The 24834-nt window shown below is 36.3% G+C and overlaps 1 protein-coding gene across 1 annotated transcript in view; it reads left to right on the plus strand.

The window, feature by feature from the left end:
• Nucleotides 1–24834, plus strand: part of LOC107146541 (phospholipid-transporting ATPase ABCA3-like) — a 139150-nt gene that overhangs the window by 88144 nt on the left and 26172 nt on the right. Inside the window, exons 17-21 of the mRNA XM_015490639.2 lie at nt 3604–3733; nt 4425–4722; nt 13334–13580; nt 13714–13918; nt 16962–17097. Coding sequence (XP_015346125.1) covers nt 3604–3733; nt 4425–4722; nt 13334–13580; nt 13714–13918; nt 16962–17097 — 1016 coding nt within the window. The remainder of the gene's footprint in view (nt 1–3603; nt 3734–4424; nt 4723–13333; nt 13581–13713; nt 13919–16961; nt 17098–24834) is intronic.

The raw sequence follows: 24834 nt of genomic DNA on the forward strand, positions 1-24834 counted from the left end.
TTTCCGTTTTTATATCTGGAAAGTTTTCTATAATTATTTCATTCAGCAGGTTGCTCATTCCCTTGGTTTGAACCTCTATACCTTCCTCTATCCTGATGACTCTTATGGTTGGTTTTTTTATGTTATCCCATATCTCTTGGATGTTTTTCTCGTGATTTTTTACCAGCCTTTCTGAGTTGGCTAGACTCTTTTCAAGATGATATATTTTGTCTTCATTATCTGACGTTCTGGCTTCTACTTGCTCCACTCTGTTAGTGATAATCTCATTTGAGTTTTTAATTTGGTTTATGGTTTCCTTCATTTCTAGAATTATTGTTTGATTTTTTTAATAATCTATATCTCCTGATAAAGATGCTTATTTGCTTCTTTTATCTGTTTATGTAATTCATTTTCAATGTGTTCTTTTAGTGTTAGAATTTGCTGTCTCATGTCCTCTTTAAGATTCCATTCCATCTAAGGTATTCCTTGATTTCTTTATTTGGCCATTTTTCTGATGCCTCTAGGTCCTCCTGTATATTTAGGCTGTCCTGCATTGTTTGTACTCCTTTTCTTCCTTGCTTTTTCATGCTGCTTATATTACTTCTTGCTCTGTTTGCTGAGTTACTGTTTACTCCTATAAATTTATTTGGTTTTGTGTGACTCTGGGGTCTCTCTTTTGTGATGGGAGTCTATGACTAGAGATGATGAGTTTTGTTGCACTTTAGTGTTGATTCATTCATTTCCTAAACTGTGTACGGAGTCTGATGGCATATAGCGGTCTGCAGTTTGGTCTTGGGACTTATATTTAAGTCGAATGATGTGATGGTATTGAGGTTTCTATCTCTTGGCAGCCTTGGAAGGTTGCTCTACTGACGAGGGATGTTAACAGGAGAATGGTCTGGAGTATTTGGGTAGCTAGGGACTTGGTAGCACTATATAATGCCTCAGAACATTGACCTATACATATTTAGTAAATTACACATAAACAGCGTCGTGATGCTTGTGAGGAAAGGTATTAGAAGGGAAGGGAAGAAGTCACTAAAGAGAATGAGAGTAAACAGGTAGAATTCAAGGAAAGGGGAATAAAGAAATGAAAAGACAAAAAAATAGAAAAGAAAAAAATTTAAAAAAATAATGAAAGAAATAAAAATTAAAAATTAAAAAATAATAAAAAAATATTAAAAAAATAAAAAATAAATAAAAATGAAACCCCCCCAAAAAAAATTTTTTTAAATGCAGTCTTGATTAACTTCTCTTCCAGTAGGTGGAGCTGTTCCCATCGGGTCAAGCTTCTCCTCTCAATACGCGGGAACCAATCACTGTGCAGCAGCGCCTCCTCCCCGACTGTGCGGGTCTCCAATCCTGAGTCCTAGGGCCTTTTCTTGTGTCTAGTCACTTCCCCACTTTTCCTCCAGCCAAGCCCCACTGACCAGTGACGCTCACCACAATACTGGCTACACTCCAGGTCTGCTGCTCCCGGGAGCCCTATTTTCTTGAACTACTGGGCACACTCTCCCTGTTTGCCGTTCTCTCAGACCCTATGTTTGTGGAGCTTGGGGCTGAGAACCCTCAGCGTATTTTGCTTGCCTTCCGGTAGCCACGCCCCCGGTAGCTGGTGCAAGAGACCTCAGTTGTCAGCACTGGTGGGAGCGGTAGCCGGGGGTCCCGCGCCACTCCTGATTCCCTCGGTCTGACTATCGTGCTCATGGGAGAGCTGGGAGGGGCCCTTGAGGTTTCCCCGCTGTGTGGAGAGGGGGGGCTGGGGGTTACACACCTGCCGCTGCTGGTTTCAATGAAGTTATCTCCTCCGCCGCATTCTGGTGACGTCAGTTCTCTGCCATGGTGGTATCCCATGCAAATGGCGACAGTTCGTTCCCTTTGCCGGGTGACTGGCTGTCCCAAGCCCCGTCTCAAACCTGTGGCCACTGCCTATGAAGGCTCAGTTGGTATTAATCTCCGCAGGTTCAGAAGGGCTGACCAGTTGTTTCAGCAGGATCGTTTAGCACTGAGTCACAGCACTTTGTGAGACGCAGGCAAACGGGAGCTTGAATTCAGCCGATCCGGGTTTGGTGTGTGTTCTGAGAGGCACAGACTGTTCGCCCCAGATCCACGTCAGCTCAGCATTGCCTAGTGATCCTTTCACGGCTTCACCTGCTTCCACCTGAACATGTCCGGGGCTCCGGGCGCTCTGCCGCCCCCTGCCGCTCCAGGTAGCCCTTCTCCCCTTTCTCCACCTGCCTCTCGGAAACTTTTTCTTTTGCAGCCGGGTCAGTGGCTGCGGGGAGCAGACCGCAGGTCGGGGCGGCCTCCCTTCTTTCACCTCTTTTGTTAGATTGATTCCCAAGTATTTTTTTTTAGACATTATGAATAGGGTCGTTTTCCTAATTTCTCTTTTAGTAGATTCAACACTGATGTATAGAAATACATTTGATTTACGGGTGTTGATTTTATATCCTGCTATTTCGCTGAATTCACTTATTAGTTCTAGAAGTTTTCTGGTAGAAATTTTTGGATCTTCTAAATATAGAATCATGTCATCAGCAAATAATGATAGTTTGAATTATTCTTTTCCTAATCATATGCTTTTAATTTCTTTCATTTGTCTGATTGCTCTGGCTAGAGTTTCAAGGAGTAGTTTGAATAGAAATGGTGAAGAGGGCATCCCTGTCTTGTTCCATTTTTTAGAGGGAATGCTTTTAGTCTTTCTCCATTTAGGATGATGTTGGCCCTGGACTTAACATAGATAGCTTTTACAATGTGGAGGTATGTTTCTACTATCCCTAGTTTTTCTAGTGTTTTGAATATGAAGAGATGCTATGTTTTGTCAAATCCTTATTCTGCATCTATTGAGATAATCATATGATTCTTGTCTTTAAGTCTATTGATGGGATGTATTATGCTGATATGTGGTTTTTAAAGCATACCTAAGTCACCAACCTACTCATTACTTACTCATGTCAGAGTTTAGTAATATAGTCCAAAAAAATACTAGCAGAAAGTTATTGATAGCTCTATGGTTTATAAAATAATATGCCTTTTCAAGTAATGTATTTTCCACCAGGTGTTTTACCACTTCTCCTGTCTCTAAATATGCTGTGATGTCTTTTTTCTTCTATTATTCTAACTAGCATTCCCCCTTTGGTTTATAACTACTTGTATGTATCTGCATTCTTCTCAAGTATCCACACCCAAAAAAAACCAGCTTCAAACATAGGCAGTAGTGGGAAATATAAGGACTTTTATCTAATTTTAAAACCTTACTGCTCAATGTCCCTGTCATTTTATAAAACAAAGAACATATTAAATCCTGAAGGACAGATATCTTTGATTAAAGGTAAGTCATTTAACTGAGTAAGTTCAGCTTAATGAAACAAAATGTATTGTATTTCTCATGTTGCCTCAGAATGGTAGAAACCTTGCCATCAGTTGGCAGCAGTCTTCTGACTGGTTTATTGAGAACCACCATTATCATATTGCTCATGTGCAATGCTCCTGCCAATCCATGAGCAAGAGGACTCTTTCAAGTTTTAAACCTCATTTACCATTCCTTAAATAAAACAGATTGTGGCTATGATTAAAACTAAATGATCTGTGCTCATTTCATGTATGTGTGTATGTGTATAGGGTCAATAAGCTGGCAACTTCCCAAATGAGTATTCATGACCAAAACAAACAGCAGAGCCTGTCTGGAAGTTTTGAAAGACCAGTTTTTTCCAGTTTTAATGAACTTGCTACCATTAAATTTAATACTGGGGTAAGCATATTCACTAATATGTTTGGTTTACATATGTTCATGTAGTTTAATATTTAAATTTAAAATATGTTTGGAGCTTAGCAAGCCAAATATGGTCCAGTCTGTAATAACCACATTAATTTCCTCATGCAGGAGAAATGGGTTCTAGATAAAAGATTACAGCTGCTACCTTCAGCCTTATTATTTCTCAAAATTCTCTTTGAAAAGTTCTCATTATAAGTTTTCCCTTTGTTCAGTTTTGACTAGACCCAAGAACTTTGACCATTACATTCAGAAAATATTTGTTGATCAAATTAAGGACACGTTCTGTCTATGAACTAGAGTTCATGTATTATACCCAGGAGAAATATAATAGTTTATGGAATGTTTTTTTATAAAATGGAGAAAATAGAAAAATTATAGCTTAATATTAAATAAAAGATATAATTTGGATTTTCCAATCAGAAGTATTATACCATGTTAATAAATCATCTTAAGATTTTCAGTATAATCAGATTAGAAGCCCCATTTTAATCTTCACTTAATATCTTACACAAATAAACATCTTGTTTTCTTGGGCTCAGTTTAAAGCATAAATTTATATGTGTGTATTTTCACCATAAAATTTGAAACATTTAAACTAATGTATTTTACATGTATATCCTACTTGGGTCACTAACCATTGTAATACTATTTTCCCTCTTCTTTTTAGTTTCCACTTTACCGCCAGCAGTTTTGTTCCATGTTTATAAAAAGGGCACTTTTCAGTTGGCGCAACTGGAAGTTGATCTTGCTACAGATAATAGTAATTTTGGTTGTCACTACCTATCTCTTAATAGCTCTAAACTTCAAGGATGATTATATGCCTGCAAGAGAAATGGATTTGAGACATTATGGTCAAACCATTGTGCCTTACTCAATTTCAGGGAATTCTGGTTTGGCTCTGACTCTCATAAAGAAACTAGAGATTTTTCTAAAGTCTAAAAATCAAGAGCTACGGAAAGTTAAAGGTAAGACTCATAGAAAGGAAAGAGATTGCTGCTATATGAAGACTTTTGTCACTTGCAAAGAAAGGACTTAACTATGGTATTTAGTTACTCTTTTTTTTCCTCCTAATTACCAGTATCATAGAAGCAACTAAACTGGAGACAACTAGACATAAAGGTTAAAGACATTTTGGCTATAGGATCTTTGGGCTAAATTGCATAATCCCAGAGTGAAAATATTGTATTATGCAATTTTGCATTAGCGTTTTTATTTTGACCAAAATATAGATGTCTATCTGGGCTCTCACATGATAAGAATGTTGGTTCCAATAATTGAAAGCTGTCCTTTAGTATATTTGCCATTCTAAAAACAGATGGTTGAATACTTAAAAGATTGACTTTTCAGAACTAATTTTTGAAGGTAGTCTGTGTAACTAATTTTGTCCAAATGAATGTATTCTCTGCATTCTCTTTATTATCGTTAAAATAACTCTCTAAGATACTTGATTAATTAACTTTTCTATTTCACAAATTACCCCAACACCTAGTATGTGGATGATTTGAACTTCGGGTAAGATGGAATTAACCAATATTCTCACAAAAAGAACAAAATATTTGTAAAATATAATTTAAATCACACATTTTCAAAAGCTAGACATTAACCAAAAGCAGAAAACAAATTAGAATGTATCTATTCAAGAAAAATTATTGAACATCTATAAGATCTGCATTTTAAGTTAGCACCATTCCCATCACCCTCCCTCACCAGCCATGAAAAGCCAGTAGTAGCCTTGCAATTAGCAGAAAGGACCCATCTGTTTCGAGCTCTGTTAAAAGCCCTATCCTTAGAACATTGTCAACTACAGAATTCCTGAAAATCTCTATTCCAATAACATTGTTACTATTGGATTTGAATCAAAACTAAGCTCTAAAAGATAAAAAATTAATAAAATAAAGCATTATTCTCAGGCCATTACTAAAATTAGTAGCAATCTGCTGGTAACATCACCACAGGTGGCTAAGGCTGTGATTTCAACAGAGTCAGGCAAGAACCTGGCCAAAAATTAAAAAGAAATACCTTAAGAACTAGATAACCACAGTGAACTTTGAAAAGTTTTGTCATTACAATGGTTTAAATGTTAGTATGTGTGGCCAGGAATGACATAGGAAAGGAGAATACCTCAACCACTAACCTCTGATGGATGTTGAAGACCTGTACAAGCATGAAGTAAAAGTTGACTCTTACTTGTAAATTGCCTAAGGCTTGATGGTCTGCCTTCATATACAGATCTACTTGACAAATCAAGGAAACTACTGACTTAAAGCATTCAAGGACCTTGTTTTTTTAATCACTAAATATACAGACCTGGGGCTGACATCTGTGAGCTAGGCATAAAAATAAAGGCCAGAATTATTTTCAAAAGTCTCTCAAAGAAATTCATGGCAGCATCCTGTTCAGAACATAGCATCTACTAAATTGATCTATATTAAGTCACTAAAATGAGGAGCAGCAACTTTAAAAAGAACAGTTATAACAAATATGGAGGGCAAAGGAATTAGTATATACAATATTTATTATGAATTTACACTTTTCAACAACAACAAAAATAGTTATGGGCTAAATTGTGCCACCCCAAACAAAAATTCGAATGTTGAAGTCCTAATTTCCAGTATCTCAGAATGTGTTTGGAGATAAGGTTTTGAAAAGGTAATTAAATTTAAAATTAGGTCAGTAAGAAAGACCCTAGTCTAGTATCACTGGTGTTCTTATAAGAAAAGGAAATTGGACATATATATGCATACATAGAGGGAAGACCACAGGAATACATTAAAAAAAGAAAGCCACCTAAAAACTAAGGAAAGAGGTTTCAGAAGAAACCAACCCTGCCATCACTTGATCCCAGATTTCTAGTCTTCAAACTGAGACATTCTGTTGTTTAAATGATTGAGTATATGGTATTTCTTATGGCAGCCTTAGCAAACAAATACATATTTTGATACCAGGAAATTGGATGCTGCTACAACAAATACCAAACAGTGGGGAATTGACTTTAGAACTAGTTATGGGGAGATGCTGAGAAAGTTTTGAAGTACACATTAAAAAAAAAAACCTAGCTAGTCTTAAAGAGGCTGTTGGCTGAAATATGAATATTAAAGGTGATTCTCATGAGGGCTAATATAGAAAAGAAAAATGTTTTCAAGAAAGCTATTATGGCCAGGAGCTGTGGTGCTTGCCTGTAATCCCAGTTGCTTAGGAGGCTGAGATGGGAGGATTGTGAGTTCAAAGCAAAAGTGAGGTGCTGAGCAACTCAGTGAGACCCTGTCTCTAAATAAAATACAAAATAGGGTTGGGATGTTGTTCAGTGGTCGAGTACCCCCCAAAAAAGATAAAGCTATTATGTTAGAGGCATACTTACAACATATCATCATTAACATAATATTTTGTAGAAATATGAGCACTAAGGGCTCAGTAATGAGGAGCATGTTGTTCAAACTATAGAAAACGCAAATCAAAATTGATTTCATCTCCAGTCAAAATGGCAATTATCAAGAAGATGGCCGCTGCGTACGGGGGTTGCTGAAGTGCTGAGCGTGGTGCTCAGAACAGCGGCTTTAATAGAGATTTCGCACAGTCTGTTAGAGCTCCTTTCACCATTAATCTGTAGCAGACCACTTTGCCAAGCAGCAGGAAGAACAAAGAGATCGAAACAGAGACGCTTGGCTCCCGGAGGCTTGGCTGCTCAGAGCCGCGGGCGCTTTGCTCCCATCTGCTTCCTCTTTCGCTTCGCTCCAGGCAGAGAAGCTGAGTGTGTAATCAGCAGTGGATTGTAAGTACCCGAGGCAAAGAAAGCTCAGTGCGCCCCGCCTTTTTTTTCTTTGAATATTTTTTATACAGGGAGAGTTTGTGGATTGGGATTGTTGGCGGGGCTGTGGTTTCTGTGCNAATAAATGCTGGCAAAGATGTGGAGGAAAAGGTACACTTATTAATTGTTGGTAAGACTGAAAATTAGTACAGCCACTCTGAAAAGCAGTATGGATATCAAAAACTAGAAATGGAATCACCATATAACATAGTTGTCTCCCTCCTTGGTAATTATCCTAAAGAACTAAAATCAGCATACTATAGTGATACAGCCACAGCACATCTGTGTTTAGCAGTACAACTTGCAGTAGCTAAGGTATGGAACTAGCTCAGGTGCCTGGCAACAGATGAATGGATACAGAAAATGTGGAATATATACACAATGTAATTTTACTCAACCATAAAGAAGAATGAATTTATGGTATTTGCTATTAAGTGAATGGAACTGGAGACCATCATGCTAAGTGAAGTAAGCCAGACTCAGAAAGTCAAGGGTCAGATGTTTTTCCTTATATGCAGAAGCTAAACCAAAATAAGAAGGAAAAAAGGTTGGGGGTGGGGGAGTCCCATGAAAATAAAAGGGACATAAGTGGAGCAAAGAAAGTGAATTGAGAGAAAGGGAGGAGGGACAGAAAAGAGAGAAACAGTGGAATGACATTGACCAAACTATATTATATGCAAATATGAATATACCCCAGTGAATTTCATCTTTATATGCATATATAAAGTACTGATTTTTTTAAAAAAACTATTTAAAAACTGTAGGCATAAAAATAGACACATAGATCAATGGAATAGAAGACACAAAGACATCCCACACAGATATAGTCATCTGATTCTAGACCAAGGCACAAAAAACATACTTTGGAGAAAAGACAGCTTTTTAACAAATGGTACTGGGGAAAACTAGTTATCCATATGTAGAAGAAGGAAATTCTAAGATATACTTGCTGTCAGTGACCTCCTTAATAGGACTTCTAAAACTCAAGAAATAATACTAAGAATTTATAAATGGAATATTATCAAATTAAAAAGCTTCACAGCAGAGGAAACAATGGAGTGAAGACAGAGCCCATAAAATGGAGAAAATATTTGCTACCTACCCTTCTCACAATGGATTAATATTCATAATATATAAAGGACTCAAACTTATCAGGAATAAAACAAGTAGCCCAATAAATAGTTAAATGAACTAAATAGACATGTCTCAAAAGAATAAATACAGATACCCAACAAATATATATGGAAAAATGTCCAACATCTTTAGCCATCAGGGAAATGGATGGCACTAGAGCAGATCATGCTTAGTGAAGCTAGCCAATCCCTAAAAAACAAATACCAAATGTCTTCTTTGATATAATGAGAGCAACTAAGAACAGAGCAGGGAGGAAGAGCAGGAAGAAAAGATTAACATTAAACAGATACATGAGGTGGGAGGGAAAGGGAGAGAAAGGGAAATTGCATGGTAATGGAGGGAGACCCTCATTGTTATACAAAATTACATATAAGAGGTTGTGAGGGGAATGGGAAAATAAACAAGGAGAGAAATGAATTACAGTGGACGGGGTAGTGAGAGAAGATGGGAGGGGAGGGGAGGGGGGATAGTAGAGGATAGTAAAGGTAGCAGAATACAACAGTTACTAATAGGGCATTATGTAAAAATGTGGATGTGTAACCGATGTGATTCTGCAATCTGTATTTGGGGTAAAATTGGGAGTTCATAACCAACTTGAATCTATTGTATGAAATATGATATGTCAAGAGCTTTATAATGTTTTGAACAACCAATAAAAAAAATAAATAAAAATAAAAATAAAAACTTGATAACTTTTTATCAGCTCTAAAAAAAATGGCAATTATCAAGAATACAGATAATAATAAATGCTGGCAAAGATGTGGAGGAAAAGGTACACTTATTAATTGTTGGTAAGACTGAAAATTAGTACAGCCACTCTGAAAAGCAGTATGGATATCAAAAACTAGAAATGGAATCACCATATAACATAGTTGTCTCCCTCCTTGGTAATTATCCTAAAGAACTAAAATCAGCATACTATAGTGATACAGCCACAGCACATCTGTGTTTAGCAGTACAACTTGCAGTAGCTAAGGTATGGAACTAGCTCAGGTGCCTGGCAACAGATGAATGGATACAGAAAATGTGGAATATATACACAATGTAATTTTACTCAACCATAAAGAAGAATGAATTTATGGTATTTGCTATTAAGTGAATGGAACTGGAGACCATCATGCTAAGTGAAGTAAGCCAGACTCAGAAAGTCAAGGGTCAGATGTTTTTCCTTATATGCAGAAGCTAAACCAAAATAAGAAGGAAAAAAGGTTGGGGGTGGGGGAGTCCCATGAAAATAAAAGGGACATAAGTGGAGCAAAGAAAGTGAATTGAGAGAAAGGGAGGAGGGACAGAAAAGAGAGAAACAGTGGAATGACATTGACCAAACTATATTATATGCAAATATGAATATACCCCAGTGAATTTCATCTTTATATGCATATATAAAGTACTGATTTTTTTAAAAAAACTATTTAAAAACTGTAGGCATAAAAATAGACACATAGATCAATGGAATAGAAGACACAAAGACATCCCACACAGATATAGTCATCTGATTCTAGACCAAGGCACAAAAAACATACTTTGGAGAAAAGACAGCTTTTTAACAAATGGTACTGGGGAAAACTAGTTATCCATATGTAGAAGAAGGAAATTCTAAGATATACTTGCTGTCAGTGACCTCCTTAATAGGACTTCTAAAACTCAAGAAATAATACTAAGAATTTATAAATGGAATATTATCAAATTAAAAAGCTTCACAGCAGAGGAAACAATGGAGTGAAGACAGAGCCCATAAAATGGAGAAAATATTTGCTACCTACCCTTCTCACAATGGATTAATATTCATAATATATAAAGGACTCAAACTTATCAGGAATAAAACAAGTAGCCCAATAAATAGTTAAATGAACTAAATAGACATGTCTCAAAAGAATAAATACAGATACCCAACAAATATATATGGAAAAATGTCCAACATCTTTAGCCATCAGGGAAATGCAAATCAACATTACACTGAGATTTCATTTAATTCCAGTTAGAATGGCCATCATCAAGAATAAAAATAATAAAAGAGGGGCTGGGGCTGAGGCTCAGCGGTAGTGCACTTGCTTGGTATGTGTGAGACACCGGGTTCAATTCTTGGCACCACATATAAATAAATAAAGGTCTATCAACAACTAAAAAAATATTTTAAAAACAACAACAACAATAATAATAAAAGTTGGCAAAGATGTTGGAAGAAAGGAATATTTACACAGTGTTGGTGGGATTACCAATAGGTACAGCCACATGTAACTCAGTATGGAGGTTCCTCAAAAGACTAGGAATGGAAGCATCATATGACCTAAATATTCTACTCCTCAGTATTTATCCAAAAGAATGAAAGCCAGCATACTAAAGTGATATATAAATACCTATGTTTATAGTAGCATGATTCCATAATAACCAGGTTATGGAACCAGCCCAGGTGTCCATCAGCAGATGAATGGATAAAGAAAATGTGCATTTATGTGTGTTTATGTGTGTTTTATTCAGCTATAAAGAAGAATGGAATTTTGCCATCTGCAGGAAAATGGGTAGAACTATAGAACATTATGTTAAGCAAAATTAGCTAGATTCAGAAAGTCAAGGGTCATATGTTTTATATGTGAAAGCTAAAGAGAATAATTTTTTAAAGGTAGCTCATGAAAATATAAGGGAGACCAGTAAAGGAAGAGGCTCAGGGAAAGGGAGAAAGGGAGGAAAAGAAGCAATACTGGGAAATGAAACTGATTAAATTATATGCATGTATGAATATTTCACTATGAATCCTATTATTATTTATAATCATAATGCACCAATTTTTAAACTTGGAGAAAAAGTCACTCTTGTTACAAAGGGGCAGATAACTTGACCAACTTGTGTTCTAGTGTTCTGTAGAAAGTGATGAAGTTGGATATTTACCTGAGAAGATCTGTTGAAGTCATGTCCTGGTTTTTCCCTGCTACCTATAGTAAAATGTAAAAGGAGTGAAACTGAAGAAGGAATTTTAGCTTTTATATCACTACAACCAAAAGACCTGACAAGAACAACATAAAAGAGGAAAAGTTCATTTTGGCTCACAGTTTCAGAGGTTCAGTTCTTGGCCAGCCAACTCCATAGGTCTGAGCCTAAGATGAGACAGAACATCATGGCAGAAGGGTGTGTGGCAGAGGAAAGAAGCTCAGGGCATGACAGCCGAAAACAGAACTCTGCTCTCCAGGAACAAAATATAAACCCCAAAGGCAGGCCCCCACTGACCTACTTCTTTCACCCACACCCTACCATATCAGTGGATTAAAAAGATTAATAGCTGACTTATATCAGAAGGTAAGAAGATAGTGGGATGATCAAATTGCTAAAAGAAAAGTGACATCCAGGAACCTTATATATCCAGTATATTTCCTTTCAAAAATAATGAAATAAAGGCATTCCCAAATAAATGAAAATGGAAAATTAATCACCAGCAGATCTTTCTATCTGTAAAACACACTAAAGCAATTCATTCAGTCTGAAATGTAAGGATACCAGACAGTAATTCTGAAGGAATGAAAAATTAGAAAAGATAATTTCTGAGATAAATTTTAAAAGCAGTAAAGATAATTAGATAAAACAATAATTATAAAACTGTGTTAATGGACTTGTAATATATAAAGGTATAATTTGTACTATAATAGTACATAGAAGAGAGGGAAGAGCTATGTTGGAGCAAATTTCTGAGTACTCTTGGAAGCAAATTAGTATTCACCTTAATCACATTGTTTTAAATTAGGATTTCTGTTATAAACTCCAGAGCATCCATAGAGAAAATAGCTTTAAAATAGTCAAATGACAACAAAAAAAGAATTTAAAGGTTATAGTTTAAAATATATTTTTCCACAAAATGTATTCTCCAGCAATGGAGAAAGAAACAAGGAGATAAGACATGGAAAGGTGACTGGTATAAATTCTGGCATGTGAATAATTATAGTAAATATAAACAGAGTAAACATTCCAGTCAAAAGGCAGAAATTTTCAGACTTGATTTTTTTTTTAAATTTCCACTTATATGTAATAGGCAAATTACTAGGGAAAGAAAATACATCAAATTCACAATAACAACCAAAAGAATAAAATACTTAGGAATAAATTTAAGATAATAAGCAGAAGACTTCTAAACTGAAAATTACTAAATGTTACTAAGAAAATTAAACAAATGGAGAAAATTCCACATTATGTATTGGAAAACTAACTATTGTTAGGATAACAGTTTTTTCCAAATTTGTCTGTAGATTAGTCCAATCCTTTCCAAAATCCCAGCAGTCTTTTTTGTATAAATTGAGAGGCTGATTTTAAAATATAAGTAGAAATGCAAATTAAAATAGAACAGTCAAAACAGTTTTTGAAAAACAAGCAAACCATGCTTGCTTTAGACAAGAGAATCACTATTTTATGGGTTGTAAATAATGAGATTACTATAAGGATTAGTGATGGAGTATAATTCTTGAAGAAAAAAGTTAGGATTTGAAATAGCCCCATTGTAGAAAGTTGGAATGGGAAATGATAAATAGCAAGGAAGATTATTTGGACCTTCAACATAAGTACTAATAGACATATTAACCTGTTGATTCATTGATGAATTGCTTTCTTTAGATAAGAAAGACTTATAATGTAAAGAATTTCTTTCTTTATTCTAGGTAATGTGCAGAATTACATATTGGAAAGTAAAGAGTGTCGTGACTTCTGTATTATTGCACTTTCCATTAAGGTTGAAAAAAACAAAACCGTATTTACTGTTTTGTTCAATAATAAGGCATACCATTCATCTGCAACATCCCTGGCGGTGTTAGACAACATTCTTTTTATGTTACTCTCTGGCCCTAGAGCTTCTATTACAGTCTCCAACAAGCCTCAACCACTCCCTGTTTATGGTTCTAATACAGTGTATGTATGATTTTACTTTTACTGTAATTGAGCCTCAAGATAGCCCCTTTCCATCTTACCATAAACATTAGAAAACAGCTACTGAAATCAGTGTTTTCTACCTTTATTTCATCTTTTATTTCATTTTCCATAGGCCTATAAATGGATTGCAAATAGTACAATGTTTGGCTTTTGGAATTTCTGTTGTTGCTGGTAGCTTTTGTCTCCAAACTGTAATTGAAAGAATCAGTAAAGCAAAACATATCCAGTTTCTGAGTGGGGTCTATGTACTTACGTACTGGCTGTCTGCTTTGTTGTGGGATCTCATCTGCTTCTCCATTCCCTGCTGCTTACTACTGGTGAGTATTATCTGAGGTTGCATGAATGGTCATTTTCCTTTTGTTACCCATAGAAATTCCCACTTAACTAATCGCATCTTAAAATAAAACCTGTCAAGTAATTTGTAACTGTATTGGCTTATAATTTCATAGAACATACTCTACAAAACTCATGGAAAGATTCTCCCTCATATTGTTTCAGCTGGTTTTTCACATTTTTTTTTCACCATTATGCCTTGGCCAAAAATAGCTCTTAAAGTATTAGGGGCACTTGTAACTTTGTCCCTTACTGCTATATAGCTAAGGCACTGCCCACTAATTGCCGGTGTTGTGCTGTCTGATAAAATGGGACTGTAAATGCACAACTTAGACTCAATATCTGAATTTTCCTTTCTCCACTCCCCACTTTTATACTCCACATCCAAGATTGCCATGTCTGCAAAGAAGAACTAGTGTTTGACTCAGAACTCCTTTTTGTACATTAAGAAAGTCATATAGAGAGTGAGTGTATAAGAATGCACAACATCTTTTACTGTAATTTTTTGCTTATTAGTAAATAGTATCAACCTTTGTTATTTTGTATAAATACTGGAGGTGCTCAAGATACAAAAGCAAGATAGTTGATGGGGTAAAGACGGGAGTAAAAGAGATAAAAGTTCCTTTACCAGAGATGTTGGGAATATAAAGACTATAAATAAGATATCTCAGTGCTCAAATAATTCACAATGGACACAAAAATGAAAGTAAATCATTATAAAATACCATGCTAATTGCTCTTATAAAGGATAAATTATTACTGCCAACTATTCTTGAATAGTAATATTAATCTTTGGAGAAAAAAATATAAACTTTTGGTCCGTTTGGCTCCCATGACCACAAGAAAATTTGATTATTACATAGGTGCCCTAAAATTGATTTTGAGGGAGAGTCAGGATCCCAACAACTGGAAGAGCAGCTCAGGGAAGACTAGCATCTGGGAGTAGAACAGATTAGTACTTCCTTCATATATGTAATATTGGGTGGATTCTCAACACCAGTCTTTTTAGTGTACAGCTCACCAGCAAACCAGCATGACAAGGAAAAGTCAACATTCTTTTTGAGGGCCACTGTTCACATCTGTCACTATAGGAAATAGGGAGTCTGATCCAGATATGGTCCCTGGCTTGATTATTTCCCTGCTGTGAAGTGCAGTGTCAGATAACCCCTGAATCTCTTCATCTTTGTGTCAAGGTTTCATTCTTTCTGTAAATCTTTAAACTTTTCTGGCACATCTAGCTGCTGCTTCTTGGTTAACAAATGAAAATAAAAATGTAAATAAGATTTATTATTAATACTTACTATTAATTAATTTGTTAATTAAAACCAATATTTCTACCTAAGTCTCATGAGAAGTTATTTCCCATGTTTTATTTAGAAATTCAAGTCATATTAACAAGCAAGGCATCTGAGGCTCAGAGAAGTAAGTTCACCCGGCTAGTACAGAATCAGAATCCTAACTGGCATTGCTCCAAAATCCATTGTCATTTATACATTCCAAGTTATACTGAACAATGTACTTTCAAATTATTTCTGCTCTCATATTTGTAGTCCCTTTGTCTAAGAATCTTACTCTAACTTTGTATCAGTTTCTCTGTCCTTTTGGACTAGTAGTTCTCTTTTCCCTCTACCCAAAATTCCCCTTCATGATTCTTAGACTGGGGCTCTCCATATGGGTTTTTGGCTTTGCTTATCTAGCTTTTCCATCCCCTTATTTTAAATGAGACACTTTCTCACTCTGCTCTGGCTCTATGAAATGCCACCAACTGGACTACTTCTTAGATCCCCAAAGAGGAAGAAATATTTTATTTCATCCGTCCTGTACCTGTTGAATTCACAAAGCAGGAAATTTTACTGCTCATGTGTCAGAAACGAGGATTAACTTAAATGTGTTACTGGCTCTGACCCTTGATGAACTTACCTGCCTCATCAGTGATTTGCCTACCACCTGAAAGTAACTTTTCTCATGAGCAATGATCCCACTGTTGCTTGTCAGTCTTCATGACTCCTAAACAGTCTAACATTTGAAAGACTCACTTAGGATTAATAAACATTAAATGCTACCTAGGCTATATTTTAGATATTATAGATATACCATGGGAAGGGTAGGCCTTTTCTTTGATAAGCTTAAATTCTAGTGAATGTGAAAAATACCAGGAAAGGGGAAGCAAGATAACTGGCTAGAGAGAGGCTATATTTCTAGTTGCTTCATGACCCAGGATTCAAGCAGCAGGAATACTGCAAGATGAATGAAAAGGGATTTTATTAAAACTCAATATTGGACAGAGAGTGTCTTAGAGAGAGAGAAATTTGGATACATTAAACAAAGAAAAAAAGAACATTAGAGCCAAGGTGGTAGCAGTTGCAGTAGCCACAGCAGTAATGGCACAGCCACAGCACAGAGGGAGGGGAAAATGCTGAGAAATACAAAGGCCAGACTTAGTGCAGCCTTCCCTAGGATGATCCAGAGGCAGTACTGCTCAGTACACGGGTGCATAAAGGTTGTCCGGTGTTTCCCAGCTGTTTGCAGAGAGAGCCAAGGCAGGAGCCATCTAGAGGTAGCCACACTGGGGTGGTGCTATGGGAACAAGGAGATCTGAGCTGGGTCCAATACACAGTCCTGGCAGGCACCTGCCTTGTGACCTAGACTGCCTAACAAAGCGAGAGCAAAATAGACATGGAGAATATTTTACCCAGGGGGAATACAAGTCAGGTGGAAGCCCAGCTTGAGGTGGCTTGAGGACCAACCAAAGTGGGTCAGAAATTTGAATGGGCAGGGACTCAGCCCAGGAAGCCAGGAAATGCAGGGTCATGGGTAGCAGAAAGGGCCAAGGATTGGCTCCCCCACCCCACAAATGAAACCCTGGAGAGAACTGAGGTACAGTATTCCAGTGAAGTTCAGCATCTGCAAGGACCTAGAGGTGCATTGATCTGATCTCTCCAGAACAGCACCCAGCAAAGTGTCTAGGACCTGACTAGATCTAAGCTCTAACTTCTGGAATTCCACCTATGGGAACACCTCTTGCAGAACTCTGCAGCAGCATCACCCTGGGAGAGCATCGACCTAGTCAGTGCAGACAAAACTGAAGCTGAAAGTACTTCTCATCCCACGCTACCTCATACTTCCCATAAGCACAGGATTTTTGAAACCTACTGGCAACTTGGTGAGCAAAAAAGAGGAAGGATTTAACAACCCATGTCCCCTATTCTCATGCTCAGTACATACCTCATGAAGAAACAGAAAGAAAGACAGTTGGGCATAGGTAGTGAACATATATTTCTATTGACTATTTTGACCACCTCAATGGAAACAAGGTCCTTAATTTTTTTCATGAAGAATCTGCTTTAGGTTTTTTTTTCTTTTGTGAGTGTGGGTATGTAGGTATGTGCACTGAATATCTCGTGGACATTTACATACCCACACACAAACACACACATATGTTTGTTTCTTTATTCTCATTTGTAGAATATTTTGAATGTAGTTATTATCCCTTGCCTTGTCTTCATTAGGGTTTTTAGTTTAGTACCTTGTGCTTTGGTTTTATATTGTTTTTCATTTGACTGCTTCTCTTATTTCTCTTCTTTTGTTAACAGCCAGATTCTATTGTTCTCTCATTCATTTCTCCTCTAATTTTTTACTTCTATTTTTTCTCTTTCTCCCTCATAACCATCCTACATCTCTTCTGCATTCTCTCTGTTCACCTGTTGAAATTGTAATATTTTCTACTCACTATCTCTTTTCTTTCCTCTTAATTAACTCTATTCCTTAACATCTTTTAGAATTAATTGGTTTATAAAATTCCTGCCCCCACCATGCTGTTGCAGTTATTACTGCTGTGGATACCATAGATGACACTTGTTGTTTGATTTAATGCCAGATTAATTACTGTTTTTACTCATGGCAGTTGTTGACCCTACAATTCTGTTTATTATGCTGATCAGTATTGTAGATGTCATAGTAGTAACTAAGTATTTAGTTTAATACTGCATATGTTTGCATTGATTGTTGCTATTATTTGTCTCTCCCTAATCTGTGAGGTACTACAGGAATACTACAGGTTCATAGGGCAGAGACTCTGCTGCTTCAGAATCATATTGATAGATGGGTAGACACACAAACAACATGAAAAAACAAGGTAACAAATATCCCAAACAACCACAAATGCCTCAACAACAGACTCCATTGATAGCACAGTGAATGAAATGTCAGAGAAGGTATTTAGAAAGTTCATAGTTAAACTGTTCTAAGCTTTCACTACAAAACATACTCAATAAAATATTTCATAAATAAAAATGAAAATTAAAAATGAAAGCCAAAATAGGGAGGAACTACAATGGTCAGGCAAAGGAGAATTCAATTCAACTTAAAAACTAGAATTAATATCAAAATAACAGGGAGTGAAAATCATCTCTCAATAACAATATTGAATATAAATAATTTAAACTCACCAATCAAAAGACAAACTGGCAGATTGGATTAAAAACCAAGACCGAACAATATTCTGTTGCCAAGAGACTTATTCATAGGCAAGAACATCCATAAATAAAAGGTGAAAGGATAGGAAAAAAACATGCCATTCACTTAGATCTTGTAAACAAGCAAGGGTTATTGTTCTCATACCAGATAAAGTGTACTTCAAGCCAGAATTAGAAGAGACAAAGAAGGTCATTTCATACTGCTTAAGGGAATCTCATATCAACAAGATATAAGGATCATAAATATTTGTGCCCCAAACAATGGAGCATCTATGGGAGCATCTATGTACATCAAACAAACCCTTCTCAGTATCAAGAATAAAAGAGATAACAACACAATTACAGTGGGTGACTATAGCATGCTTCTCATCACTGAATAGATCACCCAAAAAATAACAAAAGAATCTACAGAACTAAAAAACACAATTAGTGTAGACTCAACAGATATGTATAGAATATTTCATTCATTAATGACTGAATACACTTTCTTCTCAGTAGCACATGGAACATTTTCTAAAATAGACCATATGTGGACCACAGAGCAAATACTAGAAATTACAAAAAAATTTTGAGTTAATACCTTGCATTCTATCAGATCATAATAGAATGGAATTAGCAGTCAATTATAAGATAAAAAATAAAAACTAACACCCTGAGACTAATTAATATATTTTTGAATAATGAATTGACAGAGAAGAAATCAGGGGACAATATATCAAAATCTCTGGGACAGTATGAAGGAATATCTAAGAGGAAAGTTCATACCATTGAGCTCATACATTAAAAGAAAAATATCAAATAAATAATCTGAGATTACATTTCAAGGCCCTAGGAAAAAACAAACACTCTAGTCAGTTAAAGATAGGATATACTTAAAATCAGAGATGAAACTGAGATTTAAAAAACAATTCAAAAAAAACCAAAGGAGTTGGCTTTTTGAAATAATAAAACTTATGGGAGATCAAAGATAGAGGGAGGCTGCATCACTTCAGAATCTGTATCACTTCAGAATCTGGGATTCAAGTAGTGGGGATACTGTCTCACAGGTCTCCAGGCCATAGCATCAGTGCAGGACTACCAACCACTTGTCCATGTAAGTCCTCAGGGTGCCCAAGTAGGACCCCTTGCATTAGCACCCCGACAGGACTCCTGGCCATCCACCCACATATGACACCTGGCCACAAGACACCTGGCCATAGCCCACACGCAGAAACTCCAGCTGCCACTCCTGTGTGGACCCCATCTACCAATGTAGGGTTCCTCAGGTTGCCTCCATCTTGGGGCACTGCAACCACTGTCACAGTCCCCTACATGTGGTAGCCTGCACCTTGGGACACTACACTATATCCAGTGACAGCCATCAGCCACAATACTGCTTTTCACAGAGCTTCGTCTCTGAACACATTGCTCAATGCCACCTCCAGTCCCACCCAACTCAGCACCCCTTTGCTGAAAGCAGCCACCTCCCTCTTGGGACACCTTCATTGTCATCTTTAATTGGAACACCAGCTGGGGCTCAGAAGCATTATCAAGGTACTCAAGGTCCCCAACTCCCCACTCCTCCCCAGCAGCCGCTAACCCAGCACAGTGCCTGCAGCAATGTGGCTGGTCCATAGCTCACAAAGCCAGGTGGCAAAACCAGTTCCTGAACTGCCCAATATAAAACAGCTCTCCATGAAAGGTGTGCAGCCTCAAGAGTGCAGCCCATAAGACCTCTGGGAGAAAGGTTTCTGATTGGGAAGTAGAAAGGAGGGGGCAAGTGAGATACAATTTAGAGGCTATATGAGAGACCAGGAATTGCATGGCCTACAGGCAATATAAGGATAAGACCAGGTGCCCACATCACATGAATGGGCCCCAAAAGGGATGCTTGGGGTGCAGTCTCCCATCCAGGACTGGCAAGTATTATATCCCACCTCCAGGAGCCATGCCCACAAGACCAACCCTCCCACGCTAATAACCTTCACCATCCTGAGGTGGAGATACCAGCAAACAACAAACAAGCCCACCTATTGGATGAGAAGGGAAGCTGGAAAGATATCTCCAACAAAAACAATCCTTGCATTTTCCTTCAGGATTTTTTTTTCCTCTCTTCTCCTGCCTATATTTGAGAAACCATGTACTTTTCATAAATTAGGCTATTGAGGACTGGTATGTTTGAATAGTATATTACAGTGGTGTTGTATATTCTTTTATCTCCTATTTTTTTATTTTTACTTAAAATTTGTGTTTGTTTGTTGTACTCTCTTCCCACATACTTGTCTCCCCAAATTTACTTTCTCTCTCTTCTCCTGCTATTAACCAACTTCTTTAGATTCCTCTTTCACGTTTTCTAAGATCTAATAACTCTATATCCTCACCTTCTACCCCCTCAAGATCTCATCCTACACCTCACCCCCAGTGTGTTGTCCACTATCAGAAACTGTAGACCCTTTTGCAAACTTAATTGTTTATATTGTAGATAATAATTGAATTTACAATTTCTGTGTATTATGACAAAACCATAAACATCTTAGTAGCAGCTATTTGATTTAAGGTTCTATATTGTTTGTATTGAGATCCGTTCATATTCTCCCCCTTAAAGAAGAAGTATTGGAAACCTGCAGGGACATTATAAGCCTATAAGGTAAAAACTATAACACCTCAGATCTGCAGTGCTAGAAGGGAAGACACACAAACAACATGAAAAAACAAAGGAAAAAAGTGCCCCCCCAAAATCAAGATATTACATTATTACAATTCATGGCCAGCACAAAAGCAGAAATGACAGAGAAGCAGTTCAGGATGTACATAATTAAAATGTTCTGTGAATTAAAAGATGATAAAAGAGAACAAATACAGTCAGCAAAAGATCATTTCAATAAAAAGCTACATAAGCAAACACAGGAAGCAAAAGTTTATAAGATTTTGATATGTTGTATAATCACTACTCTCATATAGAGGTTCTAAAAAAACAGAGATCCTTGAAGTGAAAGAAACAAACCAGATTAAAACTCTATAGAAAGCATCACCAACAGATGAGATCACTTGGAAGATGGGACCTTAGACAATGAAGACAAAATATATAATCTTGAAAAGAATGTTGACCACGCAGTAAAGATGGTAAGAAACCATGAGCAAAACATTCAAGAATTATAGAATAACATAAAAAGACCAAATTTAAGAATTATTGGGATAGAGGAAGGCATAGAGTTCCAAAGCAAAGGAACGAACAATCTATTCAATGAAATAATATCAGAAAACTTTCCAAACATGAAAAATGAATTGGAAAATCAAATACAAGAGGCTTACAGAACACCAAATGTACAAAATCACAACAGATCTATACCAAGTCATATTATAATGAAAATTCCTAGCATCCAGAATAAGGAGACAATTTTAAAAGCCACAAGAAAAAGTGATCAGATTACATACAGGGGGAAACCAATTAGGATAACAGCGGATTTTTCAACACAGACCCTGAAAGCTAGAAGATCCTGGAACAACATATATCAAGCTCTGAAACAAAATGTATGCCAACCAAGAATCTTATATCCAGCAAAACTAAGCTTTAGATTTGATTATGAAATAAAAACCTTCCATGATAAAGGTTTATCAAAGAATTTAAAGCTAGAGAGCCTGCACTACAGAACATTCTCAGCAAATTATTCTGTGAGGAGGATATGAAAAACAGCAATGAAAATCAGCAAAGGCAGGTATTGCACTAAAGGAAATACTAATCAAAGGAGAAACCAAGTCAAGATAAATACCAAAAACAGACAAATATGATTGGGAATACATATCATGTCTCAATAATAATTTTTAATGGCCTAAACTCACCAATCAAAAGACATAGACTGGAGATTGGGGGGGGAAAAAAAGACCCAACAATATGCTGCCTTCAAGAGACTCATCTCATAGAAAAAGGCATCCACAGACTGAAGGTGAAAGGTTGGGAAAAAAAAACATACCATTCACATGGACTGTGGAAACAAGCAGGGGTTTTCATCTTCATATCAAATAAAGAAGACTACATTCATTAAAAAAAAAAAACTCTTCTAAAGTTCAACAGTCAAATAGACCGCAAGACAATATTTCTGGGTAACTTTAACACACCTCTTTCACCATTGGATATATCTTCCAAACAAAAGCTTAAAAAAAAAGCTATAGAACTCAATAATACAGTCAATAACTTAACTGACATACACAGAATATTTTATCCATCAATGAGTGAATACACTTTCTTCTCAGCAGCACATGGATCCTTCTCTAAAATAGACCATATACTATGCCACAAAGCAACTCTTAGCAAATATTAAAAAATAGAGATATTCCCTGCATTCTATCAGATCATAATGGAATGAAATTAGAAATCGATGACAAAGTAAAAAATAGAAGCTACTCCAACACCTGGAGACTAAATAATATGCTGTTGAATGAAAAAGAGGTTGCAAAAGACATCAAAGAGGAGATCTAAAAATTCTTAGAGGTTAATGAGAACACTGATACAACATATCAAAATATCTGGGGCACTATGAAAGCAGTACTAAAAGGAAAGTTCATTGCATGGAGTTAATTCCTTCAAAGAAGAAAAAGTCAACAAATAAATTTACATCTCAAAGAAGAAAAAAATCAACACCAAAAGTAATAGAAGACAGGAAATAATTAAAATCAGAGCTGAAATCAATGAAATTGAAACAAAAGAAACAATTGAAAAAATTGACAAAACAAAAAGTTGGTTCTTTGAAAAAATAAATAAAATTGATAAAGCCTTAGCCATGCTAATGAAGAGAAGGAGAGAGAAAAATTACATCTGTGATGAAAAAAGGAAATATTACAACAGACACTACAGAAATACAGAAGATAATTAGAAATTATTTTGAAAACTTGTACTCCAATAAAATAGAAAATATCAAAGGCATGGACAAATTTCTAGAGTAATGATTCACCCAAACTGAATCAGGATGATATACACAATTTAACAGATCAATTTCAAACAATGAAGCCTACCAACCAAGAAAAGCCCAGGACCAGATGGATACACAGCTGAGTTCTACAAGACCTTCAAAGAATTAATACCAATACTCCTCAAATTATTTCATGAAATAGAAAAAGAAGGAGCACTTCCAAACTCATTCTATGAGGCCAATATCACCCTGATTCCAAAACCAGACAAAGACACATCAAAGAAAGAAAACTTTAGACCAGTTTCTCTAAGGAACATAGATGCCAAGATTCTCAGTCAAATTCTGGCAAATTGAATACAAAAACATATCAAAAACATAATGCAAGTGGGGTTCATCCTAGGGATGCAAGGTTGGTTCAACATACAGAAATCAATAAATGCAATTCATCACATCAGTAGACTTAAAAATAAGAATCATATGATCATTTCAATAGACACAGAAAAAGCATTTGATAAAATACAGCACCCCTTCATGTTCAAAACACTAGAAAAACTAGGGATAACAGGAACATATCTCAACATCATTAAGGCTATCTACACTAAGCCCAAGGCCAACATCATTTTAAATGGAAAAAAAAACTGAAGGCATTCTCTCTAGAGAACAAGATAGGGATGCTCTCTTTTACCACTTCTATTTAACATAGTTCTTGAAACACTGGCCAGAGCAATTAGACAAAAGAAATTAAAGGGATATGCATGGGGAAAGAAGAACTCAAATTAGCAGTATTTGCTGATGATATAATTTTATATCTAGAAGACCCAGAAAGTTCCACTAGAAAGCTTCTAAAACTAGTAAATAAATTCAGCAAAGTAGAAGGATATAAAATCAGTTCTCATAAATTGACAGCATTTCTGTATATCAGGGACAAATCCTCAGAAAGGGAAACAAGGAAAACTACCCCATTTAAAATAGCCTCAAAAAGAAAAAAATACTTGGGAATCAACAAAAGAGGTGAAAGATCTATACAATGAAAATACAGAACCCTAAAGAAGTGAAAGAAGACCTTAGAAGATGGAAACATCTCCCTTGCTTTTCGATAGGCAGAATTAATTTTATCAAAATGACCATACTTCCAAAAGCACTATACAGATTTAATGCAATTCTGATCAAAACCCAAATGATGTTCCTCATAGAAATAGAAAAAGCAGTCATGAAATTCATCTGGAAAAATAAGAGACTCAAAATAGCTAAAACAATCCTTAGCAGGAAGAATGAAGCAGGTGGCATCACTATACCAGACCTTAAACTATACCACAGAGGCATAGTAAACAAAAACATAATGGTATTGGCACCAAAGCAGACACGTAGACCAATGGTACAGGATAGAAGACCCAGAGACAAACCCATATAAATACAGTTATCTCATACTTGACAAAGGCACCAAAAACATTCATTGGTGAAAAAGATAGCCTAGTCAACAAATGGGGCTGGGAAAACTGGAAATCCATAGGAAACAAAGTTAAACTTCTGTCTCTCACC

This window comes from Marmota marmota, unplaced genomic scaffold, assembly GCF_001458135.2.
Source record: "Marmota marmota marmota unplaced genomic scaffold, marMar, whole genome shotgun sequence".
Classification (NCBI taxonomy): domain Eukaryota; kingdom Metazoa; phylum Chordata; class Mammalia; order Rodentia; family Sciuridae; genus Marmota; species Marmota marmota.